Here is a 21,943-nt window from a genome sequence, read left to right as displayed (position 1 = left end):
ATATCATCAATTCACAGACACTTACCTTCCTTCCTCCCCCCCCCCCCCCCGCAGCCCCCTCCTGTTCTGCAATGTGATTTGTCCTTTTCATATTTGTTCATTTTTTTAATTGTCTCCTTTGGTATATATGGTTGTGACTACTTTCTTCCACTATTTGATCTGAGGAAGTGGGTCTGGCCCACGAAAGCTCATCATCTAATAAACCATCTTGTTAGTCTTTAAAGTGCTACATTGTCCTGCATTTTGCTTCAGCTACCCCAGACTAACATGGCTACATCTCTATCACTGTCCAATTGTGAGCACCATATTTTAGTAAAGATGCAGACAAACTGGAAAGAGTCCAGAAGATAGCAACAAAAATTATAAAACAGTTTAGAAGACCTAACTTATGAGGAAATGTTAATAAAAGAGGGGGCACATTTAGTCTTGAGAAATGACTGAAGGGGAACCTGATAAGTTGGCCAAATATTTTGAGAGCTGCTTTAAAAAGGACTGCAAACAATTGTTCTCTCCATGTCTGCTGAAGATAGAACAAGAAGTAATTGGTTTAATTTTAATCAAGGAAGATTTACAGTGGATATTTGGAAAAACTATTGAGGGCAGATGAGCTCTACAATAGGCGTCCAAGGGAGATTGTAGAAGAATTATCATTGGAGGTTTTTTTAACAGATTAGACATTTCCTATAAGGTCACACATGGATGATGAATGAAGGCCCAGCTGGGGAAGACAAGCCCTATCCCTGCCCTCAGTCCTCACCAGGCCGGAGAAGTTGGGCTGCCATGCCGCAGCCCCAGCCTTCCCAGCAGCTGGGGTGTGTACACAATTTTGGGAAGGCTGTGCCTGCCCTTGCCTACATTACCAGCTGCCCACAAGGTCACATGTTGAAGCAGCAAGCTGCCCTGTCACAATTGTGCCTTAGAAATCTTTTTCCTTGGTTGTCTCTGAACTTTGAAGCAAGCACCGTGGTATTTCTGCTGACGAGGGCAATCGTTACTCTGGAAAAAAGAATTAAATATCCACAAATTGGAACCAATCCATATGGCAATAAGCAGCAACCTTACATGGTGCTGTAGTAGGCTAAAGTTTATTTCTGAAACTTCTAAGTAAAGTAAATTTCAAAATTTCATTTTGGCTTTCACAACCCTTTCTTTAACATAATACTTCCAATTTGTACCTAATGGTACCCAGTGTGTTTGGTAACCACAGTGAAAGCAGGCACCACTGTAGCCAATGGGAGTTTTAGTAGTGTTTGTGATGGGATCTGGATGTTGTCCCATATTTTTGTATTTTCTGGGACATTATGTATTAGCTACACATTGGAGATGGGTATGCAACTGCTCACCTCAGTGTTCTGTATTGTGCTCAAGTTGCTGAGCACACACAGTATCAATATAAAACAAACAAAATTAGTATAGGTATATGGAATCATTTATGCCACCAAAGAAAGCTGAGCAAATGAAATACAGAATTGGAATCAGATCAGTCTGAGACACTACTTGCATCTCTCTCTAACATAACAATTAGATAATTATATTCTTAACCAAGACAAGTTATACATTCTGTAGCCTGACTAAAATCAAGACCATACAACTGACCATGAGAACCTACACCAGGAATGACTGAAGAAACACAGAAGATAACTCATTCTCCAACTTTCCAAGCATCCTATTTCATTTTTTGTAGATATGTATCTGGATGATGAACAAAAAAGAATTTTGTTAATAGCCTTTAATTTAAAATAACTTACTAGATATCTTTCTTCTTGTCTCATAGTTGGTGTGCGGATCATGTGATTCTGCTCCCCTCTCCAGTCTCCAAATCGACGGAAAAAATAGTTGGATAAAAATCGGTTGACAGGATCCCTAATAATATTGATGTATACTGGCTGTTCTCCTCCAAACCTAGGGGGAAATGTGTAGAGCTCATTAGATATTTATAGATGTACATTCTCATCTCTAAATCAAATGCTTTAAAAAGTTCTTCTCTATTCAAGTTCAAAGCTGATGAAAGACTGGAAGTTGTGTGAAGGACCTTATCAATGGTAAAAGTGCCTCACCTCCTTCTGAGAGCTGATTAGCCCCTTTTAAGCTGGAAGGTAGCTACAATATTGTATTAGGTTACACACATTTCATCCAGAGAAAAGTTCCCTGCTTAAAGAGCAACTATAACAACAACTATTGTGCTCCTTGGGCTCTTTCCTTGAATTTTTCAGTGAAAGTACTCTCTGAAGTTAAATCTGGTCTCTGGATTCCTATTCCCATGTACTAATTTCCCATCTGGGAAATTGCGTCAAGGCCAGGATAGCCAAAATGGAAGCAAAATGCAATCCATGGAGTTCTACACAAGATTTCCCTGCAAACACCTTCATCTTTAAAATACAGGCAATGATTTGAGAAATGCCAGTTGCAAGTATGAAATACTCAATCTTGTTTGGACAACTATTCACTAAAAATGTGCTACACAGAGCTGGGTGAAATCCCTTTGTTTTTATATGCTGTGACACATTTTTTCCTGAATTTTTTTTAATGGTTATTATTAATTTAACACCTTAACTTTGCATAGTGCTTTATATAGGTTATTTTAAAAAAGAATAGCCAATCTATGCCTCAAAGAATTTAAAATATGAATCACCACCACATAGAGGTAATTAAAAGGAAGGGATCCAGAAAGTTGGGACTATCATTATGTCAAAAGCCCCCCAGATCTTGTAGATGAAGCCATAAACCAGGACTGCTTCTCTAGACCAAACACATCCTCACAATAGATGCTGGGATCTCTATTTTTTTTAATCTTTCAGGGGTTGAGGCAATTATTTACAATCTCCTTTCACCTCTTTGATCTCCTGCAAGGGTGGGGGAGGTAGGCGAGCTGGCTCTCTACCCTATCTTTTGTTTTTAGTGTTTTAGAAAAGTAATCACATTTCTCAATTCAATAAATCATCTTTTGGAGAGTGGGTTCACCTCACCAACCCAATAGAAAGAAAAGGAAAATTGCCTGGGGTCCTCCTTCAGACAAAGTATCTAAAGTGAAAAGGTTTCAAGACAGCAAAAAGGAAGTACAGCCTGTTGGGAAAGAAGAGGTATTTCTAAGGAAGATCCAACCAGGAATTTGCCTGAACTAAGGATAGGGGAGAATGCTTTAATATTTAAAAAAAAAAAAAAAAAAAGACATGTTTATTCATGAAATCACTTAAGCACCTGACTAAAGTGTCACTGAGTTTGACAGAACACAAGCACATGCTTAAAATTATTTTGTGAATAAGGATACTTTTCTAAATTGGGACACAAAGCTTTGGGACAGGGAAGAATTGATCAGAGGAGAGAAAATTACAATTATCATTTAGTAAGAAGGAGGTAAAACTAGTCTTTAAATACCTCAATTTTAAAAATTGAGACATTTTATAAACAACAGAACTAGCAAATACATTTAAAAAATATAAATGTTAGTAAGAAATTAAACTATACAACGTGTACTTGGTATTTATTCTATAGGATTTCCCAGTGAATTGGGTTAAGTCAGCACCGTCTTCCTCTGTATCTTGGACCAGTGAGTAAAGTCTGCAAGTGCTTATACACATGACTAACTTTATGCATATGAGCAGTTAGATTGATATCAGAGATCAGCTTCAGTGTCACAAGTTATCAAAAAGCCAACATAAAAAAATTGAACTTCCATACAGGCAGTCCCCGGGTTACATACAAGATAGGGACTGTAGGTTTGTTCTTAAGTTGAATCTGTATGTAAGTCGGAACTGGCGTCCAGATTCAGCCGTTGCTGAAACTGATCAGTTTCAACAGCGGCTGAATCTGGACGCCAGTTCTGACTTACATACAGATTCAACTTAAGAACCCCAGGCATCCCCAAGTCAGCTGCTGCTGAAACTGATCAGCGGCTGATTCCAGGAAGCCCGGGGCAGGGGCTTCCTGTAGTCAGCCACTGGTCAGTTTCAGCAGCGGCTGACTTGGGGACCCCTGGGGCAGAGCAGCTGGGGTGCTGCTGGGTTGGTCCAGTAGCGCCGCCGCTCCTCGGTGCTACTGGACCAACCCAGCAGCACCCAAGCTGCTCTGCCCCAGGCGTCCTGATTCAGCCGCTGCTGAAACTGACCAGCAGTGGCTGAATCAGGACGCCTGGGGCAGAGCAGCTGGGGTACTGCCCGGTTGGTCCAGTAGCGCCCAGAGCGGCGCTACGGGACCAACTGGCAGCACCCCATCTGCTGTACACAGGTGTCCGGAGCAAAGCCGCGGAGCACGGGGGCAGCAGGACAGCCCAGACGCGCCGTGGCTGTCCTGCTGCCCTCGGGCTCCATGGCTTTGCTCTGCTTTGCTCCCCGTCCCCCTGGTCTGCAGACCAGGGGGACGGGGAGCAAAGCGGCGGAACACGCGGGCACCAGACAGCCCAGACGCGTCTGGGCTGTCCGCTGTCCATGTGCTCCGCGGCTTGGCTCTGCTTTGCCCCCCATCCCTCTGGTCTGGGCTGTCAGCTGGCTGCGTGCTCTGCGGCTTGGCTCTGCTTTGCCCCCCCCCGTCCCCCTGGTCTGCAGACCGGGGGGGGGCGGCAAAGCAGAGCAAAGCAGAGCCAAGCCGCGGTGCACGTGGGCAGCGGACACCCCTGTCCGCTGCCCGCGTGTTCCGCCGCTTTGCTTCCTCTCCCTGGTCTGCTGGAGACCAGGGAGTGGAAGGGCCCCGTTCGTAACTGCGGATCCGACATAAGTCGGATCCGCGTAACTCGGGGACTGCCTGTATTTAGAAACCAGGATGTTACTTACATTTTGATCAGAGCACTTTACGAGCATGGCCTACTTTAAAAATTTAGTCTACTCTGGCTTTTATACAAATATGCATTTTTCTAACAGAAGATTGGAGTCTGAAATATTATAAGTTATATTTACACGATTTTCTAAACTGCCAGTTCCAAAATGAAAATGTCAATGGTGAGCAACATTTGCCTGGCATGATACATCCTAATACTTCCAGGAAAAAAGGTCTTTGGGGTATTTACAGTAGGAACAAAGATCAGCTAAGTAAACTCAACAACTTACACCTACACTCACACGTCAATAAAATCAAAATAAACATTCAAGAAAGATCATTCAAACTGGGACAAGTGCAGAGGGCTATTAGATTCACTAGAAAAATGGTCAGCCTACCGTAGGAGAGGAATCTAAAAATGACTCGCTGTTAGGTTAGAAAAATAAAGACTAAGAGGGGCTATAATCATTCTTCATAAATACACTAAGGATGGGGGGACAATCACCATGGAGGGAGAAGAGCTATTTAAGCTGAAAGACAATGTTGTCACAAGAACAAGGGGGCATAAACTGGGCCTGGAAAAATGCAGGCAGGAAATCAAAAGGTTTTTAATCATCAGAGGACTGATGTTCCGGAACAGCCTCTGAGGCGATGACTATACTACAGAGCTTTTCCGGGATATCCGGAAAAGCTCTGCTGCATCCTAGGAATGCATCCTCTTTTTCGGAAGTTTCCAAAAAAGCGGATGCGTTCGTTCGGTATCCCTGTATTCCTCATTGTATGAGGAATAAGGGAGGTTCTGAAAGAAGAGATTTTTCTGAAAATTTGGGCGCATGTAGACAGGCCAAATTTCAGAAAAGCCTCTTCAGAAAAAAAGTGGAAAGAGATACATGGGCAATTTGCGTATCTTTTTCCGACTTTTCTTTATAATCTAGACATAGCCTGAATAGGAATACTGGTGGCAAACAACCTATCTGGTTTTAAAATGGGGCTCAATAAATTATCGAACAAGATTCTATTCAAAGGTTATCTAAGAGAGCAGGGGCTGGACTGAATGACCAAGGATAACTTTTCCAGACAGACACACTCAATATATATATATATATATATATATATATATATATATATATATATATATATATATATATATATATATATATACATATACATACAGTATATATAAATACAATTCATGTACAAAGTACATGAATTAAGAAGTACACAAACAGTAATGCTGAAGCCATAGCCTCTTCAGACTGATGGAGTGGAGTTTGCCATTTCCCTCCATGGTGTTAGGATCGGACTATAAATATTTGAGGTACCAGATCATTCTCACTATATTGCATGGCATAGCTGCAATAATGGCACAACAATCTGGGACAGAGCTTCAGCTGATGTCAATTGTCCACTGAAGTCAATGGAACTGGGGATCTGCACCTCTATTTCTATATTTAACTTCCAACCTGAACTGATTAAAGTGCTAAATAGCACCACTGCAGTAACCTGTGCTATCCTGGTTATTTTAGGTTTTATTAACTATTGTGTTTACAGCTATGATTTATGAATGGTCAACCAAAAGACCATTGGATTTTGGGGCATCGGAGGCTAAAAAATATCTATGATATTATATACTCATCAACAGTACATCTACTTGGTCTGAAAAAAATTAGTTAATAAAGTTTTAGAGTAGAAGGTTGTATGATGTGCCAAGTGCTGCAAGGTTTCTCTGGAAAGAGAATCTCCACTGTGTGGCAAATTTTCCTATTTATTTGATTGAAAGTTCTCCTGAAATCTCCTAGCAGATCACATATAAATCACAACAGCAATGAAGGTTTTTAAATGGAGGATAGTTCCTTTACCAATAAACTAGAGAGGTTCTCTCAGCTTTTATATACTTTAATTATATTATAGGTTGAATCTCTCTAGTCCAGCACACTCTGGTCTGGCAACATCTGTGGTCCGTCATGATTTTAGTTAGCCGATGTCCTTTTATCATGGGTGTGGCTAATTTTCCCACATTCCCATAAAGTTTGTTTAAAGCCACTAGTCATGGCTCTCAGCACTCTGCGCTGTTATTTAGCTCTAATTTATTACTAAACGTTTTCTAAGTGCCCAGTAAGCAGTAGAAGTGTTGATAATGCCGCTAGACAATGTTTACCTTCTGTGGTTCAGCAGACTCTCTGGTTCAGCACTCGTCAGGTCCCAAGGTTCCACATTAGAGAGGTTCAATATGGGTATGTCTACACAGCAGTGTTATTTTGGAATAAATAACGTTATTTTGAAATAACATAGTGCGCGTCTACCCAGCAAGCCATTATTTTGAAATAATGTCAAGATGGAGGACTTCTTACTCCAACTCCTGTAACCCTCATTTTACAAGAAGCAAGGGAAGTCAAAGGAAGAGTGTTCTTCTTTTGACTTCTAGCTATGCAGTCAGTGCCAAATCTGAATTTAGCTATTTCGACTTCAGCTATGCAATTGACGTAGCTGAAGTTGCATATCTTAATTTGACTTTTGCCCTCCTGTATAGATGTACCCTATGTGAAGTTAAATACCGTACTAAGGGGAATCAGCCATTGCATTTCAGGCAGTTTTGGAAATCATGCTCAGTAGTAAAAGGATATACACAGGAAGAATTAGGCTTACTCATCTCCTCAGGAAAACTGTCTTCCCTAAGGGAAACAGGTTTGTCAGCTTCACCTATACAAAAACGTTTGCTAAATCTTAGTCTTTTAATTTTAAAAGTTCCTGTACATATGTTTTAAGCTCAAGTTAGTTACACCAGCGGTTCCCAACTAGTAGGCCGCACACTGCTGCCGGTCCACAACTCGCTGGCTGCTAGAGCTCAAACCAGCTATTCCTGGCAGCTCAACTCTGGCAGCTATCATGGTTGAAGCATGGCATGAGGAGGCGGAGCAGGAGACGCCTTCCTCTCTCCTCCATACTTGTGGAGGATGAGGGCATGAAGAAAGAGGGAGTGTGCACCCTGCAAATGGCTGATCCCCCTGCCAGCATGGCCGCTTTTGCTGGTGGAGGAACTATGACTGAGGCAGTGGCGCCTCTCTCTCTCCCTCCCTCCTCAGTAATGATGGCCTGGCTGGAGCTCCGTGCACTCCCCACCCACCCAAGCGGGTGCAAGACTTGATGGGGAGGGAGGGTGCACAAAGGAGGAGGGAGCGCATATGCTGCCAACAGCTGTTCCCCCTGTCCGCACGACAGTTAGAGCCACAATCCCTAGGGAGGCAGCCTTGCTCTGGGGAGTGCTGGGGTGAGGAGGGGCAATGGGGTGTTGGGTGAGAGTGTGGTGGGGGTCACAGGGCAAGAGGGTGTTGGCATGGATTATAGGGGTAGAGGTTAAAGGTCAAAGGGCATAAGGGTGAGGGGGTCAAAGGGTGTTAGGCAATGGGGACCAAGGGACTGGGTTGGAGCTAGGCGATCAGGTAACATTGTATTTGTATATTTGCGTGTTCATTTTTTGCATAATGAACATGCAAATAAAATGTTGCTGGTCCGCCAAAAGTTCGTAAATGGGTTTGCTGGTCCCCGGCATAAAAAAGGTTGGGAACCACCGAGTTACATTATAATGAAGTTCTGTCAGTCACCATCGGGATACATTGTCACACAACTCTCTTTAAAGAGAGACCATGACCTCTTATTTACAGCTTTGTCTGACCAAGAATCAATAAAGCCATCAGCCCAGGAAAGATTGTGGATTTAATTAAATTGTAGAATTATCCTGGGACTACTGAGCCATTTCACATTACTAGAGATAGAGCAGAGCTTCACGCGAGGACCAAATAAAGGGCACAGCTAAATGAGGATGATGACGACAAGTAAGTCTCTCATTTTTCTAAAACTAAATATATCATAATGTATCTTCTGAAGGGGCGGTCCAACGTACAGAATTAGAAATAGGAGAGTATGGCAATGTTAAGTCCCGACATCAATTTCTGACAAAGTAAACCTGTTTTCTCTGCAAAATATCAGAGACAAGCAGCAGGCTCACAAGAACCATCTAAAAAAAGATGTGCTGCAATCAGTAATTTATTGAACGGTCCTCAGACTAACATTTTTCCACCTACAGTAATGCCAATCCAAGCATTCAAAATTACAGTCAGGCTCACCAACATAGTGAATACATTTTTAAAAAACGGGGCACTTTTTAATTTGCCTTTTAGTTTTTGAGCATTTAGACTATACTTGGATCACATTTGTAGACTTATCTCTGCAACCATAAGAGCTTGAAAAAAATGTTTTTAAATGAAAGCTGAGGTTCTCGACTCAAACAAAAGGGTTTTTAAGTTCAGGCTTTAAGAAAAATCACCTCATAGTGCAAGGCTTACAATAAAATGTCAAGGGTTGGCAATATTATACTCATTAACTAAAATTTTGGGAGCTCTCTTATCAATGCCAGAATTATTGTTTTCTGGAGTTACAACTTTAGGAAATGTCATTGTAAAATACAGTGATTCCTGTGGGAATATATAAATTGCCCCCCCCCCCCCACACGAATTGGAAGTCGTTCTCTCTCTTCTCCCTTGTCTAGTACATCTGGGTGTATCAACTGGGATGTAAGTTCTAGTCTACACTAGCATATTGAACTAGTATACACAGGACTATGAAGACCCTGCTGATGTGCCCTAAAAAGTGTGCACTGATGTAGTACCGTTTGAAATGGGACTATATAAATGCTCACTACAGATCTTTCATAAGAACAGTCATACTGGGTCAGACCAAAGGTCCATCCAGCCCAGTATCCTGTCTACTAACAGTGGCCAATATCATGTGCTTCAGAGGAAATGAACAGAACAGGTAATCACGGAGTGATCAGCTCCCTGTCACCCATTCCCAGCTTATAGCAAACAGAGGCTAGGGATACTTCAGAGCATGATTTTGCATCCCTGATCATCCTGGCTAATGTCCATTGATGGATCGGTTTTCTATGAACTTACCTAGTTCGCTTTTTTATTGTGGTTATTGTCTTGGACTTCATATCATCTCCTGGTAAAGCATTCTACAGGTTAACTGTGCACAGAGTGAATAAATACTTCCTTTTATTTGTTTTAAACCTGCTGCCTATTAATTTCATTTGGTGATCCCATTACTTCTTGTGTGATGAAAAGGAATAAATAACACTTCCTTATTTACTTTCTCCAGACCAGTCATGATTTTATAGACATTTATCACATGCCCCTTTGGTTGTCTCTTTTCTGAGATGAAAAGCTCCGTTCTTATTGGTGTCTCCTCAGATGGAAGCTGTTCCACAGCCCTAATAATTGTTCTTGCCCTTTTCTGTACCTTTTCCAATTCCAATACGCCTTTTTTTAAAAAATGGGGCAAACAGATCTGCATGCAGAATTCAAGATGTAGGCATACCATGGATTTATATAGAGGTGATACAATATTTTCTATCCTTAGTATCTATCCTAATGATTCCCAACATGATCAGCTTTTTAACTGCAGAGCATGCCAGCATGGTCCACATAGACCAGTTAGTGTGCAACACGCTAGTGAGCACTAGAATTTATTAGTTCATTAGTGGGGACCAATGGACCAAGAAGATAAGCCCTTATGGCTTTATGAGCCTTTGGTACAGAACATGATTTCATCTGTGCATTGTATGGAGTGGAGGACACCATATTAGCAAATACTAAATCAAATGAACTATTACTATTGTCTTCTAGAAATTACTACCCTCTTTCTTTTGTGACTTCATTACATCTCTGTGGCAGGCTAATGCTTAAATAGAATATTAGCTAGGGTGTTCTTAGGTGTTTTCATGCATATTGGTAGATGGCAATAGAGAAGCAGCCAGAGCCACATGACTAGCCAGCTCTCCACAGAACATTTGCAAGTATTCCAGGGACCATGGCTTGGTACTTGTGAACTGACAGGTTATCTGAGAAGGGGCTACGATCAATTTAACAATAAATCACACTAACTGCATGTATTTTCTCTTCTACTGTGTTATGTCTAAATGAATGAGATTAGAGAAGAATATATCTCTCTAGTCTACTGATAGAATAATATCTCTCACATTATTCTATGTAAAACAAGTTCATAGTCAATTCATTTTCCTGTTTGCCTGGGTCACACAGCAGAAGAGGAGAGAAAGAAAATAAAAATAAAAACTACACAAAAAATGGTGGGTAGATCAGAAGCAACACCCGCAATACGTTTATTCCATTTTATGCAACTGACTAGATTTCAAGTAAGCAATGTTTCTTTAATCAACAAAATGTGCTGAAAACACTAATGCAACTTCAGCTTTAACTGAATCACATTTATGATGGCGTTAGGAAACTGAGGTTACAGTAATTTGAAAGATTGCTCTATGCTACTTCTGATGAGGTGTTCACCCCCACACAAGGGTGAATGGAGCCCACATAGAGCCAATTAACTTTATATGCTGCAGCTGGAGTGATGCCAGAGATTAACAAGGCTTAATGGCAGATGAGCCCAATGGGAGAGTAGTGAAATGAGTGCAGGAAGGAGTTGCAGGGGAGAGATCTCCAGTTACTTTCTGGAAGAAAGGAGAGTTGGCCAAGGACAAAGAAGAGATACAGGGATAGAATAAATCTTGGGGTTCTGCTCTGGACTACACACTTTTACAAGAGGCTTAGAAAAGTGAAGTAGTTCTGGGGAGCAGTTGAATCTTTGCAAGTAAACCCAGAAATAGTTAAGGAGATGGAAGTGGAGTAAGAGCGGAAGAAAACAACAACCAGGACTGAGACGGAGCAGATTTAGGTTGCTAGTCTTAGACAGCGGTTCCCAACCTTTTCCAGATGGGGACCCATTTTGACAATTCAGGAAGACTTGGTGACCCAAGGCAATTCAAAAATGGGGGGGAGGGAGATGAGGGGAGCCAACTGGGGAGACACTTGGCGACCCTTTTGAAATGTAATGGTGACCCATATTTGGGTGTGTGACCCATAGGTGGGGAAACCCTGACCTAGATTAACAAGTATGCCTGAGATCCCCTACCAGCAATAGCAAAGTGGCACAGGACCTGGAGTTGGAACAAAAGAGTGCGTGAGACAGCATATGGAGAGCTTGTGTCAGACCCAGACACAAGGAGAAACACCTGTGGTGACTGGTACTATCTTCACACTGCCCAATACCACACAGTGTTTTTCAAAAATGTTCCAGATTGCAGAATGGACAAAGAGCACATAGTAATTGTCCTGTGCCTTCCATTATGTGATGGTTACTGTGATTTAAGATGTTGAGTTCAAAAGGAGGAAAAAAAAGAGGTAAGAGGGACTGTAGCTCGTTGTAGCCATCCAGTCAGTGTGCATTCTATAAGGACGATCTTGTGAGGTGATAGAAAATGTCTCACAGTATGTATAATGATGTATACAAAATGTAGGGTTTTAGCCTTGTGTATTCAACTTTGATATTTCCCAACTTACGGGTTTTACCATGGAGTCTTAGGTTTTCTCTTAACGTAGTTTTTAATGGCATTTCCTAGGGAAGAAGATTTATTAAGAAAAAAAAAATCCATCAATCTGGATCTATTAGCTAGGTAATATGAGACTATCCTACACTGCTCCAGGTATGCATCCAAGGAGGCAAGTGCTCCTACAACTGAGCTGGGCAAGCCAAGGAACAGTGATTGCATGATGGCTATTATAACTCTCATTCTCTACTATGAACACTATAGCATGGCTCATTCAACAAACACATTAATCTGCATTTTAGGAGATATGCACAATCAGTACAGTGTCATATCAGTAATGCACTCATGATCAGCACTGGCTATTTTTCTTCCCAACATTGATGTGTAATGGTGTGTTCAAACACACCACTGATAAAGTGAAATATTTTCATTGTGTGTACAAAGTGCAACTTTCAGTCTCTTAAATCAGCTAAATCTCAATCGGTTTTGAGCAGAATAATCAAAGACACTTCTCTTCTGTTAAGAGAATCTCTCCATTGAATTTCAAATTTCTAGTCTCAGCCATTTCAACTGCAGAACTTTTCATTAAAAGTTTGCCCTAATTATTTGTAGTGCAGATACTAAAATTCTCTAAAACTTGACTCATACTAAAACACAGCTTTAAGTGTTTAACAGTTCCTCACCAAAACAAAACAAAAAAAAAAACAAATAAAAAAATCTGTCTCATGTAGAAACTAGAGCTAGGAAATTTCATCCTAAGTGGTCACATTTTTAAACAATTACAAGTAACTGAAAACAGGGTTAAGAACTGAAATGCCGCAGCAATGTTAACCATTGCTACAGAAATGTCTATATTATCACCATCTAGGGATACTCCTGACTAGGAATGCAAACTAGTTTACAAATTTATCCAGTTAAACACTATGGCTATGTCTACACTCGCGGCTTCTTGCGCGAGTAATATGCAAATGAGGCTAAGCATGGAATATTGCCGAGCCTCATTTGCATACCTAATGAGCCACCATTTTTTTCAGAAGAGGCTCTTGTGCAAGAAGGAGTGTCTACACTTCCCCTTCTTGCGCAAGAAAAACCCTCTTGCGCAATGCCGTTACACCTATTACTTTTCAGGAAGAACGGCATTGCGCAAGAGGGTTTTTCTTGCGCAAGAAGGGGCAGTGTAGACACTCCTCCTTGCGCAAGAGCCTCTTCTGAAAAAATGGTGGCTCATTAGGTATGCAAATGAGGCTCGGCGATATTCCACGCTTAGCGTCATTTGCATATTACTCGCGCAACAAGCCGCAAGTGTAGACATAGCCCCTATATAACCAATTAATCATGGAGCTGTCGCCCTTCTTCCATTGCATCACCTAGCAGGCCACAAGCCAAGCCAGAGTAGCCTTCCACCCAGGGCTGCTGGTTAACTGGTTACCTTGTTACAGCCCTACTCCAGACTAGCAAACTAAAAGTTATTATGAATATAGAAAAGTTCAAAATATTCCAGTTATTCTTCCTTCAAAATGACTTTCTGGTGCTAGGCTGAAGGCTTAGTTGTTGGGCCCTGCCACGGTGCTGGAGAGACTTAGGAAATGTCTATATGTACTGTATAATAGTGCAATGGCATAGTTGTACCAACACAGGTGTGCTGTTTGCAGTGCATTTGGAGAAGGGCAAATCAAAACAGTAAAACTAAACAAAAAACAACAACCTCTACTCGTGGCATAAGTTATGTCAGCAGGCGTTTACATGCTGACACTGTGCTGGGCACACAAATGCTTATGTCAGCGTAAACTGTATCGCTCCAGAGAGTGGAATATCCATTTCCCTGAGTGACATACATTTTAGCCAATAGCGGCTGTAATTCAGACATACTCTTAGTATCGTAGGGTTTGATTTGAAGTATTTGGGTATTGCACCAAACTACTCAACTTTAAAAGAAAAAAACCCAGCTTTCGAGTTGCATGATTTTATATGCACTCTTCACTTTCCCAGGTGAAAAAACAAATGGAGTTTCAAAGAGAAATCACAGTCCCAAAGCCATACACGCTTGATCCACTATAGAGCAGTCCAAGAACAACAAGAAATGCTGGAATGTCAAGCCATTTTAAAATTGAACTCTTGAACTGCTTCCGAGTGGGAGAAAGAAAGCAGTTCAAGAAAAGGGAGGGAGAATATTTTGGTACCACTATAAAATTGCATTTTTAGATTCAAGACTTAGCACCAGTTGTAGCAGAACCATTGTAATTTGCAGAAAAGATATAAGTATGTAAAGAAAATGACTTTACTAATGCAAATGGGCACTATCCGGGAATCAGTTATGGAGTAATCTGAATTGAATTTTGCTTTTATATTTTTATATAAAGCATTAGAGGGCATGCTTTATTTCTAACAATAGTTCTGAATTTACTTTCGAGTGGAGGTAAACAGCCCAAACCTATTGGCTGTACTGAACCCTTTGTAATTAATAAACAAGTCAGTGTTAGCTGCTATGCCTGTTTTTAAAAACAGAGCATTAAAGACTTTGCTTGCTACTGAGAAGTACTTTTTCAAGAAAAACCAAACACCACACAATTGTGTATTTGAGGAACGATGGAAACAGACAAAATTTACTTATTTTGGTACCAGGAGCTATATTAAAAACAAACACACACAAATAAAGCAGAAATAGGAAGAAGGGAGACTTGTGGTTTGTAAATAGAAACCAAAATAATTTTCAATTTTCCAGAGTCACTGCTGCTCCCTAAGTTACTGAGGCCATGTCTACACTGGCAAGTTACTACACAGTATATCATTTTCCAGTGCTGTAGCTTTCGAGGTGTCCACACTGGCAAGACACTTAGTGCACACTAGTTCTGCAGTTGCTGCATTCTAAGGACGTGTCTACAGTAGGAATTTATTTTGAAATAACTAAATTCGACTGAACTCCCAATTTCACAAAATCAAAATAGCATGTCCCTACTACAGGGAAGCCTCAAAATTAGTCCAAGGCAGGCTCTGTTAATGTGGACACACTAGCTCGATTTTAGAGCTCTAGGAAACACTGGAAAGTAATTAGTTCAAGTTACTCCGAGGAGTAGTTATTTCAAAATAGCAGGACCTGGAGCACCCACACTTAAGCTATTTCAAAATTTCTATTTTGGAATTAGCATTATTCCCTGAGGAAAGGAGGAGAACAGATTTTGAAATAAGTGGCCTGTTATTTTGAAATACAGGCTTGGTAGTGTGGACACTCCACTTATAAATTCGAGCTAAGGGGGTTATTTCAAAATAAAATCCTAGTGTAGGCCAGGGCTAAGAAAACCACCTCAGTGAGATGCATAGAGCTTGCTGTGCTCTGGATACAATGGTAGGGTGCCAGCATGGACACCATGCTGTAGTACTGCATCATGAATAACCTCTAGCACTCTTCCCACAATGCCTGTTCTCATCTCTCTGATCATCTATTTGAACTCTACTGCCTTATTCTCAGGTGTCAAACCCTCCGACCCTCCCTTTGCATTCCACTACTCAAACTAGACAGGGTTTGTCGTTTGTTGCTGGGATTTTTTGTTTTTTGAAAGGGGTACACCTGTAAATAGCTGCAGATCTAGATTCTTTTTCTTGTTCTACCATCACCTTTCTGTGCGCATTCTTATGTTGCTTCTCAGAATCTTCCCTAACAGTAACAGATGGAATTTACTTGACTAGGTCAATTTTGTTGTTATGATATGAAAAAACTGACCTGAGTTCTTGCCATTTTCATTATGCTGCTGCTTGTGTAATCTAGCAATACTCAGTTCAGCAATATGCACCCGTTTACATGGAGTGATTACCTTCACAACTAGAATGGTACTTTTTTTATGAAAAGTAGAAGTTACAACGTCCATTTGAAAGGGACTTAAGTGCATACTTGACTAAGCACATGAACTGCTCATTGATTTCATTGGGACTACTTGCATGCTTTAAATTAGTCATGAGTTTAAGCAGCATACTAAAGCAGGCCCAACAACATAAGACACTCTCCCTTTCCTTCCACTTGCCAGTGACAGTTTTCCAGAACTCTGTCAAATAAGCTTTTATAATGATGCTTTATGCATGTCTGTTAAACTGCAAAGTGTATTACAGTTAATTTACAGTTAATTTTTTCCCTGCCTCAATGAACTGTTCCACTGATTTGAGCTACTGGAGAAGTAATCCAGACATTGAGATAAGAGTTACAAGATGGCATAAAGCAAATTTCATATGTATTTATATTCAAGAATTTAGCTGAGGTTTAAACAATGTTTGCACCCTTGCTGTGTTTTGATCCTTTGATCTGATAAGATATTGGGAAAGTATTTGCATGGCAGCTACAAACATGTTCCTTCCAAGTTCCTGCACTGACTTCTAACAATCGAGACCAGAAACATTCACGTATCCCGAGGCAAGTTTTTAGACATTTTTAAATTGAACACTAGCTGTTTCTGCCAAGGCTGGCCAGTTGTAGTACGCAAAGGAAAAAACCTTTTCAGGTTTCTGCCCCAGGCTAGAAGAAATAAATGTCAATGGGTTTTAAACTGAAAGATTAATGGTTTTTGTTTGAAGGTTTTCATAACTAACAAAACAAAAATAATCAAGGAATAATGAACAGGCAGTAATGTGCATGGAACAGCTGAAAGAACACTTCTATATAAACAGACTACAGAGTATTCACATTTAACTACCACGCCCCACACCTCAGGCTTGGACTTAGTAATCTTTTGAAACTATAATGTGTAAAGGAAACATGATCACATAATTCAAATGGTTTTCAATTACACAGCAGCAGAACTCTCCCACAGAGAATTTCTTCTATGTCTAGCACTTCCCTTGGTGGCTTAAGGCTGGTGGAACTACCTTATGCCCTCACAGTATCTGGGAATAAAGGACATGCCTCATGAGCGGGTAAGAAGTGGTCAGAGCGTGCTGTGATCAAATGATTCTGGAGTCCTCCAATGGCTCAAAAGTGGTCATTTGTGATGCCATAAGCTAGAGCAGGTCCAAGAGGGCTCTCAATGATTTTGCATATAAACACATTTAAAAGGATGGCTAAGGCACAGGCCCGGATAGCACAGAATTTGGATTCTTTTCCTCAGGCTTCTGTGTAATGTTGGGCTTAACCTCTGTCATCTGTGAGTCTGTTTGCTTAAGAACTCCCAAATGGTAAGAGCAAAGACCACCAAATTTGGTATGCAGCCTCCTCTTTATCCTAACTTAAAAGCAAGGTCGGAATCTTCTTATGTCAAGAAAATGGAAAGTGTCAGGAATGGGACTGTTTCCCATAACACACAAAGGGAAGGGCACACGGAGGAGGGATGTGATATTGAGAATGGCCATTAAGGGCGGCGAGGCTGCAGAAGAGTAATGTACTGCAGAGTGGTCACTGGGGGAAACCACAACACCAAAGGAATGGCCAGCATCCCTCACCATCTTGCCTGCCACCAGACCAGGTAAGTAACCTCTCTGCCCCAAATCTTCCCCTGTTCCCAGACCCTTAGCTACAATGCTGGAGCGGAGGGAGAGAGAAGAGGTCCCTACTGGCTGAGGGGAGACAGAAAAAGCCCCCCGATGGCTGTGGGAGGCTAGGGGGAGATAGAAGAAGCTCCTTGTGGGCATGTTGGGGGTAGACAGAAGAGACACCTGGTGGTTGGGGGGAGGGGCTAGGAGGAGACAGAAGAGATGGCTAGTGACTGTGGCTGGGGGAAGGCAGAAGAAACCCCCACTAGTGGCTATGCAAGGGGTTAAGGGGAAATAGAAGAGGCCCCTGGTGGTCGGGGAGGAGCTGTGAGGAGACAGAAGGTCCTTGCTGGCTGGGGGGTGGGGGAGACACACCTGCCAGCTGAAGGAAAGTGGGGGGGAGGGGGAGTGGGGGAAGGAAAAAGGACAAGAAGGTCCCTGCTAGATGGGGGGCTGAGGAGGCCAAAAGAACCTACTGGCCAGAGAGGGAGAGAAAGACTCCCCCAACCCTCCCTCCCTGAATCCTTCTTCCCTCCCCTCCCCCCCACAACTTCACTCTTGCACTTCCTACGCTCCCAACTCTCTGTCCTTTAGGACCTGAGCAATGCTGGGTAAGTCTTCTAGTGCTCCTATACAGGTGTCTTTTAGGTTCCCAGAGTTTGCACCCCCAACTAAAATGTGCAGATCAAATACTTCTCTGCAATTTAATACATCATTTGACAACTCTATCCAGCAGGAGTTAGGACTTAAAAAAACACCCCCCCCCCCCAAAAAAAAACTCTACTCCCTGCTTCATCATCTCAAATTGTGAAGCCTTTAATGACTTCATCAGAGGCTGTCTCATATCTTATACCACCCATAAAAAGAAAAGGAGAGAACAAGGAATTGATAACTCTTTGAAGGGATTTATGGCCCTGGACATAGACTATGCTTCTATCCCCTCCTCAGAATCAACTCAGACTCCTCATCAGTTTAAGATAAGCAATCAACAAACTTGTCACAAAAGACTGAGCTTGCTTATTCTCTTTGAAACCAAACTACTGGGAATCTAGTGAGACAGTTGGTAAGCTGTGAGTATACAGATTTAATCATAAGGCTAACACAAATAACACTCGTGTTATTCATGGTACACACAGTCAGATATTAATAAACAATTTCAACAGCTTTTTTTTCTAGTGTTTGCAAACAGTTTTATTCAAAACTATATATAGCTGAAGAGTGAATAAGTGAAGATGCTCTAGATAACTTTTTAGTGGATTGTCTCTGTCACAGATTGCGGACTCTCAGAAGCTTTTAAGTGCCCCTCTAGAAATCAGTTTATAAAGGAATGAAAGTAGCAAAGACTTGTGTTGCAAATAGGTTCGCAGCTGAATTTTACAGAAAGCTCTCAAACTTTAATCCCTAAGTTACTGAATATGTCCAATGAGGTAAAGAATAAGCAAACTCTCCCTCTTACTCAGAGAAGGTGCCATTTCAGTTATTCCCAAACCTAATGAAGACCTTGGTCTACATATTAATTACAGGCCTATTTCTTTAAGCAATTGTGATACTAAGATATTAGCTAAAACATTTTCTGTGAGACTGGACAAAGTTGTCTCACACTTTATGTAGTCAGTACCTCAGAGTTACGAACACCTTGGGAATGGAAGCAGTTCGTAACTTTCAAATATTTGCAGCTCTAAACAAAATGTTATGCCGGTTCTTTCAAAAGTTTACACTTGAACATTAACTTAATATAGCTTTAAAACTTCACTATGCAGCAAAAGAATACTACTTTTAATGATCTTAAATGAAAAAGAAAGTTTCCTTACTGGGAATGTTAGATATCGTGTAACTGAATAGTAATGCGTTACATAACTATTCGATAGGCCCCGCAGGAGGGGCCGGAAGCCAGTGTGTCCCCAACCCCACTCCTGAGGAGCCTCCTGCCACCCTGCACTGCTGCCTCTCTATCAGAGACAGCAGCACGGTGGCAGGTGGAGCGGGTCTGCTAGGGGAGCCAGTTTAAAAACCAACTCTCTGCACAAACCAGCTGCCTGCTGACTCGTGCTGCTGTTTCTGATACAGAGGCAGCAGAGCAGGGTGGCAGTAACCCCTGTCCGTGCATGGTCCGAGCTCCCCACGGACAGAGGCTGCTGTCGTGGATAGAGGCTGCTTTGCAGCAGCCTCCCCCGCCCCTATCACCCACTGCTGCCTCTGATAGAGGTAGCAATGCAGGGAACAGGGCAGGCACACCGCAGAGCTGGTACTGGGGAGGGGAGGGAAATGGCTCACTCTCCTGCTGCATCACGTTGGATACACAATTATCTCTGACCCAATTCTATACACCAAAAGTCTTTTTTTTTTCAAAAATACCCATCTTTACATAGGCTAATGGCAATGGACCTCAAAGGCCAAATGTAGTTGGAAATGTAACTTCCAGAGGTTATTTTAGCTCGTATATTTTGAAAGTGACCTTCTATCAAGAATTTCTGGTATGACATAGCTCAAGGAACTAATTTGATATTAGATGCTAAATTGGAGTCCTCCCCCTAAAGTTTCATTCTTGGCTATATTCCTGGTACCTGGAGATTATTTGGCAACAAGCCAGGGTCATTTCAACATGCTGCTTTGATTGCTAAAATATTAATCCTGCAAAAATGAAAAAGTTGATCTCCACCAAACATTGATGCGTGAGGTCCAGTGATGTGGATGATCTTATAGCTGGTAAGTAACCAGTATTCTGCAAAAAGGGAATTCCATAAAAATTCAAAGCAATTTGGGCTGACTTTTTAGAGGTCTATCATTTACATGGATCTTGAAAAGAGATGTGAAAATTCTCTCCTTCTTCTTCTTCTTCTTCCTTTATCTGTTTTGTATATTATGATGAATCTGATATTTTGGTATACGTTGTATTGGAAAAATTACAAAAAAATAGGTGAGAATTTGGGACAGCCCTTGCAAAGATTTCCAGATTTCCAGGGGGTGGCAGAAAATGCTATTGTGCCACTTTTCCATCTAAATTAGTACTAAATCAGTGGTCCCATATGGTTTTGGGGACATTGTGCTAGTTGAGGAACCACTTTTCTAATGAAATGCAAAACAGGTCATGACCACGTCACCTGGATTGATCGATCTTCAGCTATCATTAAGACTGCGCCGATCACAACACATCCACCATTCTTCTCGCACTCTTGCCTTTTTTCTTCATGTTTGTCCAAAATGTTTAACAATGTCATCTTCCCATCTTCTTGGAGGCCAACCGGGTAGTCTTTTCTGTTCTCGCGGGTACCACTCAGCAATAATTGAGGTCCACCTATTGTCCGTGAGACGTGCTGTGTGGTCTGCCCATCACATTTTCTTATGTCTGCTTTCCACAATAATATCTTTCACGCCGCTGCGTTCTTTAATCATTTCATTTGGAATACGATCCAGAAGGGAAATTCCCAACATAGCTCACTCCATTGCCCTTTCAGCTACCAATAGTCGGTGCTCTTCTCTGTCAGTGCCCACGTTTCATTGCCATGCAACATGGCTGGCAGCACTGTTGAATTGAAGATATTTGTTCGTGTGGTCTTATCGATTTTTCCTTTGAGGACGTCCTTGATGGAATTGAATGCACGCCATTCTGCCCGAATCCTTTGCGAGAGTTCTCCGTTCAGGTCTTGGCGCATATTAACTTCTTGGCCCAATTATATGCACTGTTCCACTTCTTCGATTTCTTCTCCTGTTATCACAAGACGTCTGATTGCATGTATTTCGTTTTGCAGCGGTTCATTTTCAGACCAACCTGACTGCTTTTCTTGTCAAGTCTTCGTAGCATGTTCTGCAATTGATTGGTGCTTTCGGCAATTAATACAATGTCGTCCACGAATCTGAGATGAGATAATCGTTCTCCATTTATGTTGACACTGCTCCTCCAATTGATCTTGTTCATAACCATTTTGAGGTATGCAGTGAATAGCTTTGGTGAAATCGTATCACCTTGCTTCACGCCTTTCTCGACTGGGATACGGAAGGGAGTTTCGAGGAGAGTAATATCTGTTGCACAGCCTGTATTAGCTTCCTTCAACAAATTGATGTATTGCATGTTAATGCCCTGCTCTGCAAGCGCCTGTAATATTGCATTGAACTTGACGCTATCGAAGGCCTTTTCATAGTCAACAAAAGCAATGCACATGTAGCCGTTAAAAATCGGAAATGTCAGCCTCTGTGCCCGAGTCAAGTTCTAATGAGGACTATTACAGTCTGTCTTCCTAAAATTCCTCATTAGGTTAATCCAAGTTGAGTATTCTTCATTTTCTCTCCTCCAAACTACACTTTTAATAGTTGTTGCATTTTTGGCCAGAAGGGGCTGCACTCCAT

General features: G+C 41.6%; 1 protein-coding gene across 4 annotated transcripts in view; it reads right to left on the bottom strand.

Moving 5' to 3' along the window:
• The window catches only part of UST (uronyl 2-sulfotransferase), a 233,848-nt gene that overhangs the window by 81,807 nt on the left and 130,098 nt on the right, over window positions 1–21,943 (bottom strand). For all 4 annotated transcript variants that reach the window (XR_331477.4, XM_025180626.2, XM_075924400.1 and 1 more), the window contains one exon: window positions 1,749–1,902. Coding sequence is in view for 3 of the 4 variants with exons in the window: in XM_025180626.2 (XP_025036411.1) it covers window positions 1,749–1,902 (154 nt within the window). In the remaining variant the exon portion in view is untranslated. The remainder of the gene's footprint in view (window positions 1–1,748; window positions 1,903–21,943) is intronic.

The sequence above is a fragment of the Pelodiscus sinensis genome, chromosome 3, assembly GCF_049634645.1.
Source record: "Pelodiscus sinensis isolate JC-2024 chromosome 3, ASM4963464v1, whole genome shotgun sequence".
Taxonomy (NCBI): Eukaryota; Metazoa; Chordata; order Testudines; family Trionychidae; genus Pelodiscus; species Pelodiscus sinensis.
The sequence above is the reverse complement of the archived record's forward strand: the minus strand, read 5'-3'. Positions and strand labels throughout refer to the sequence as shown.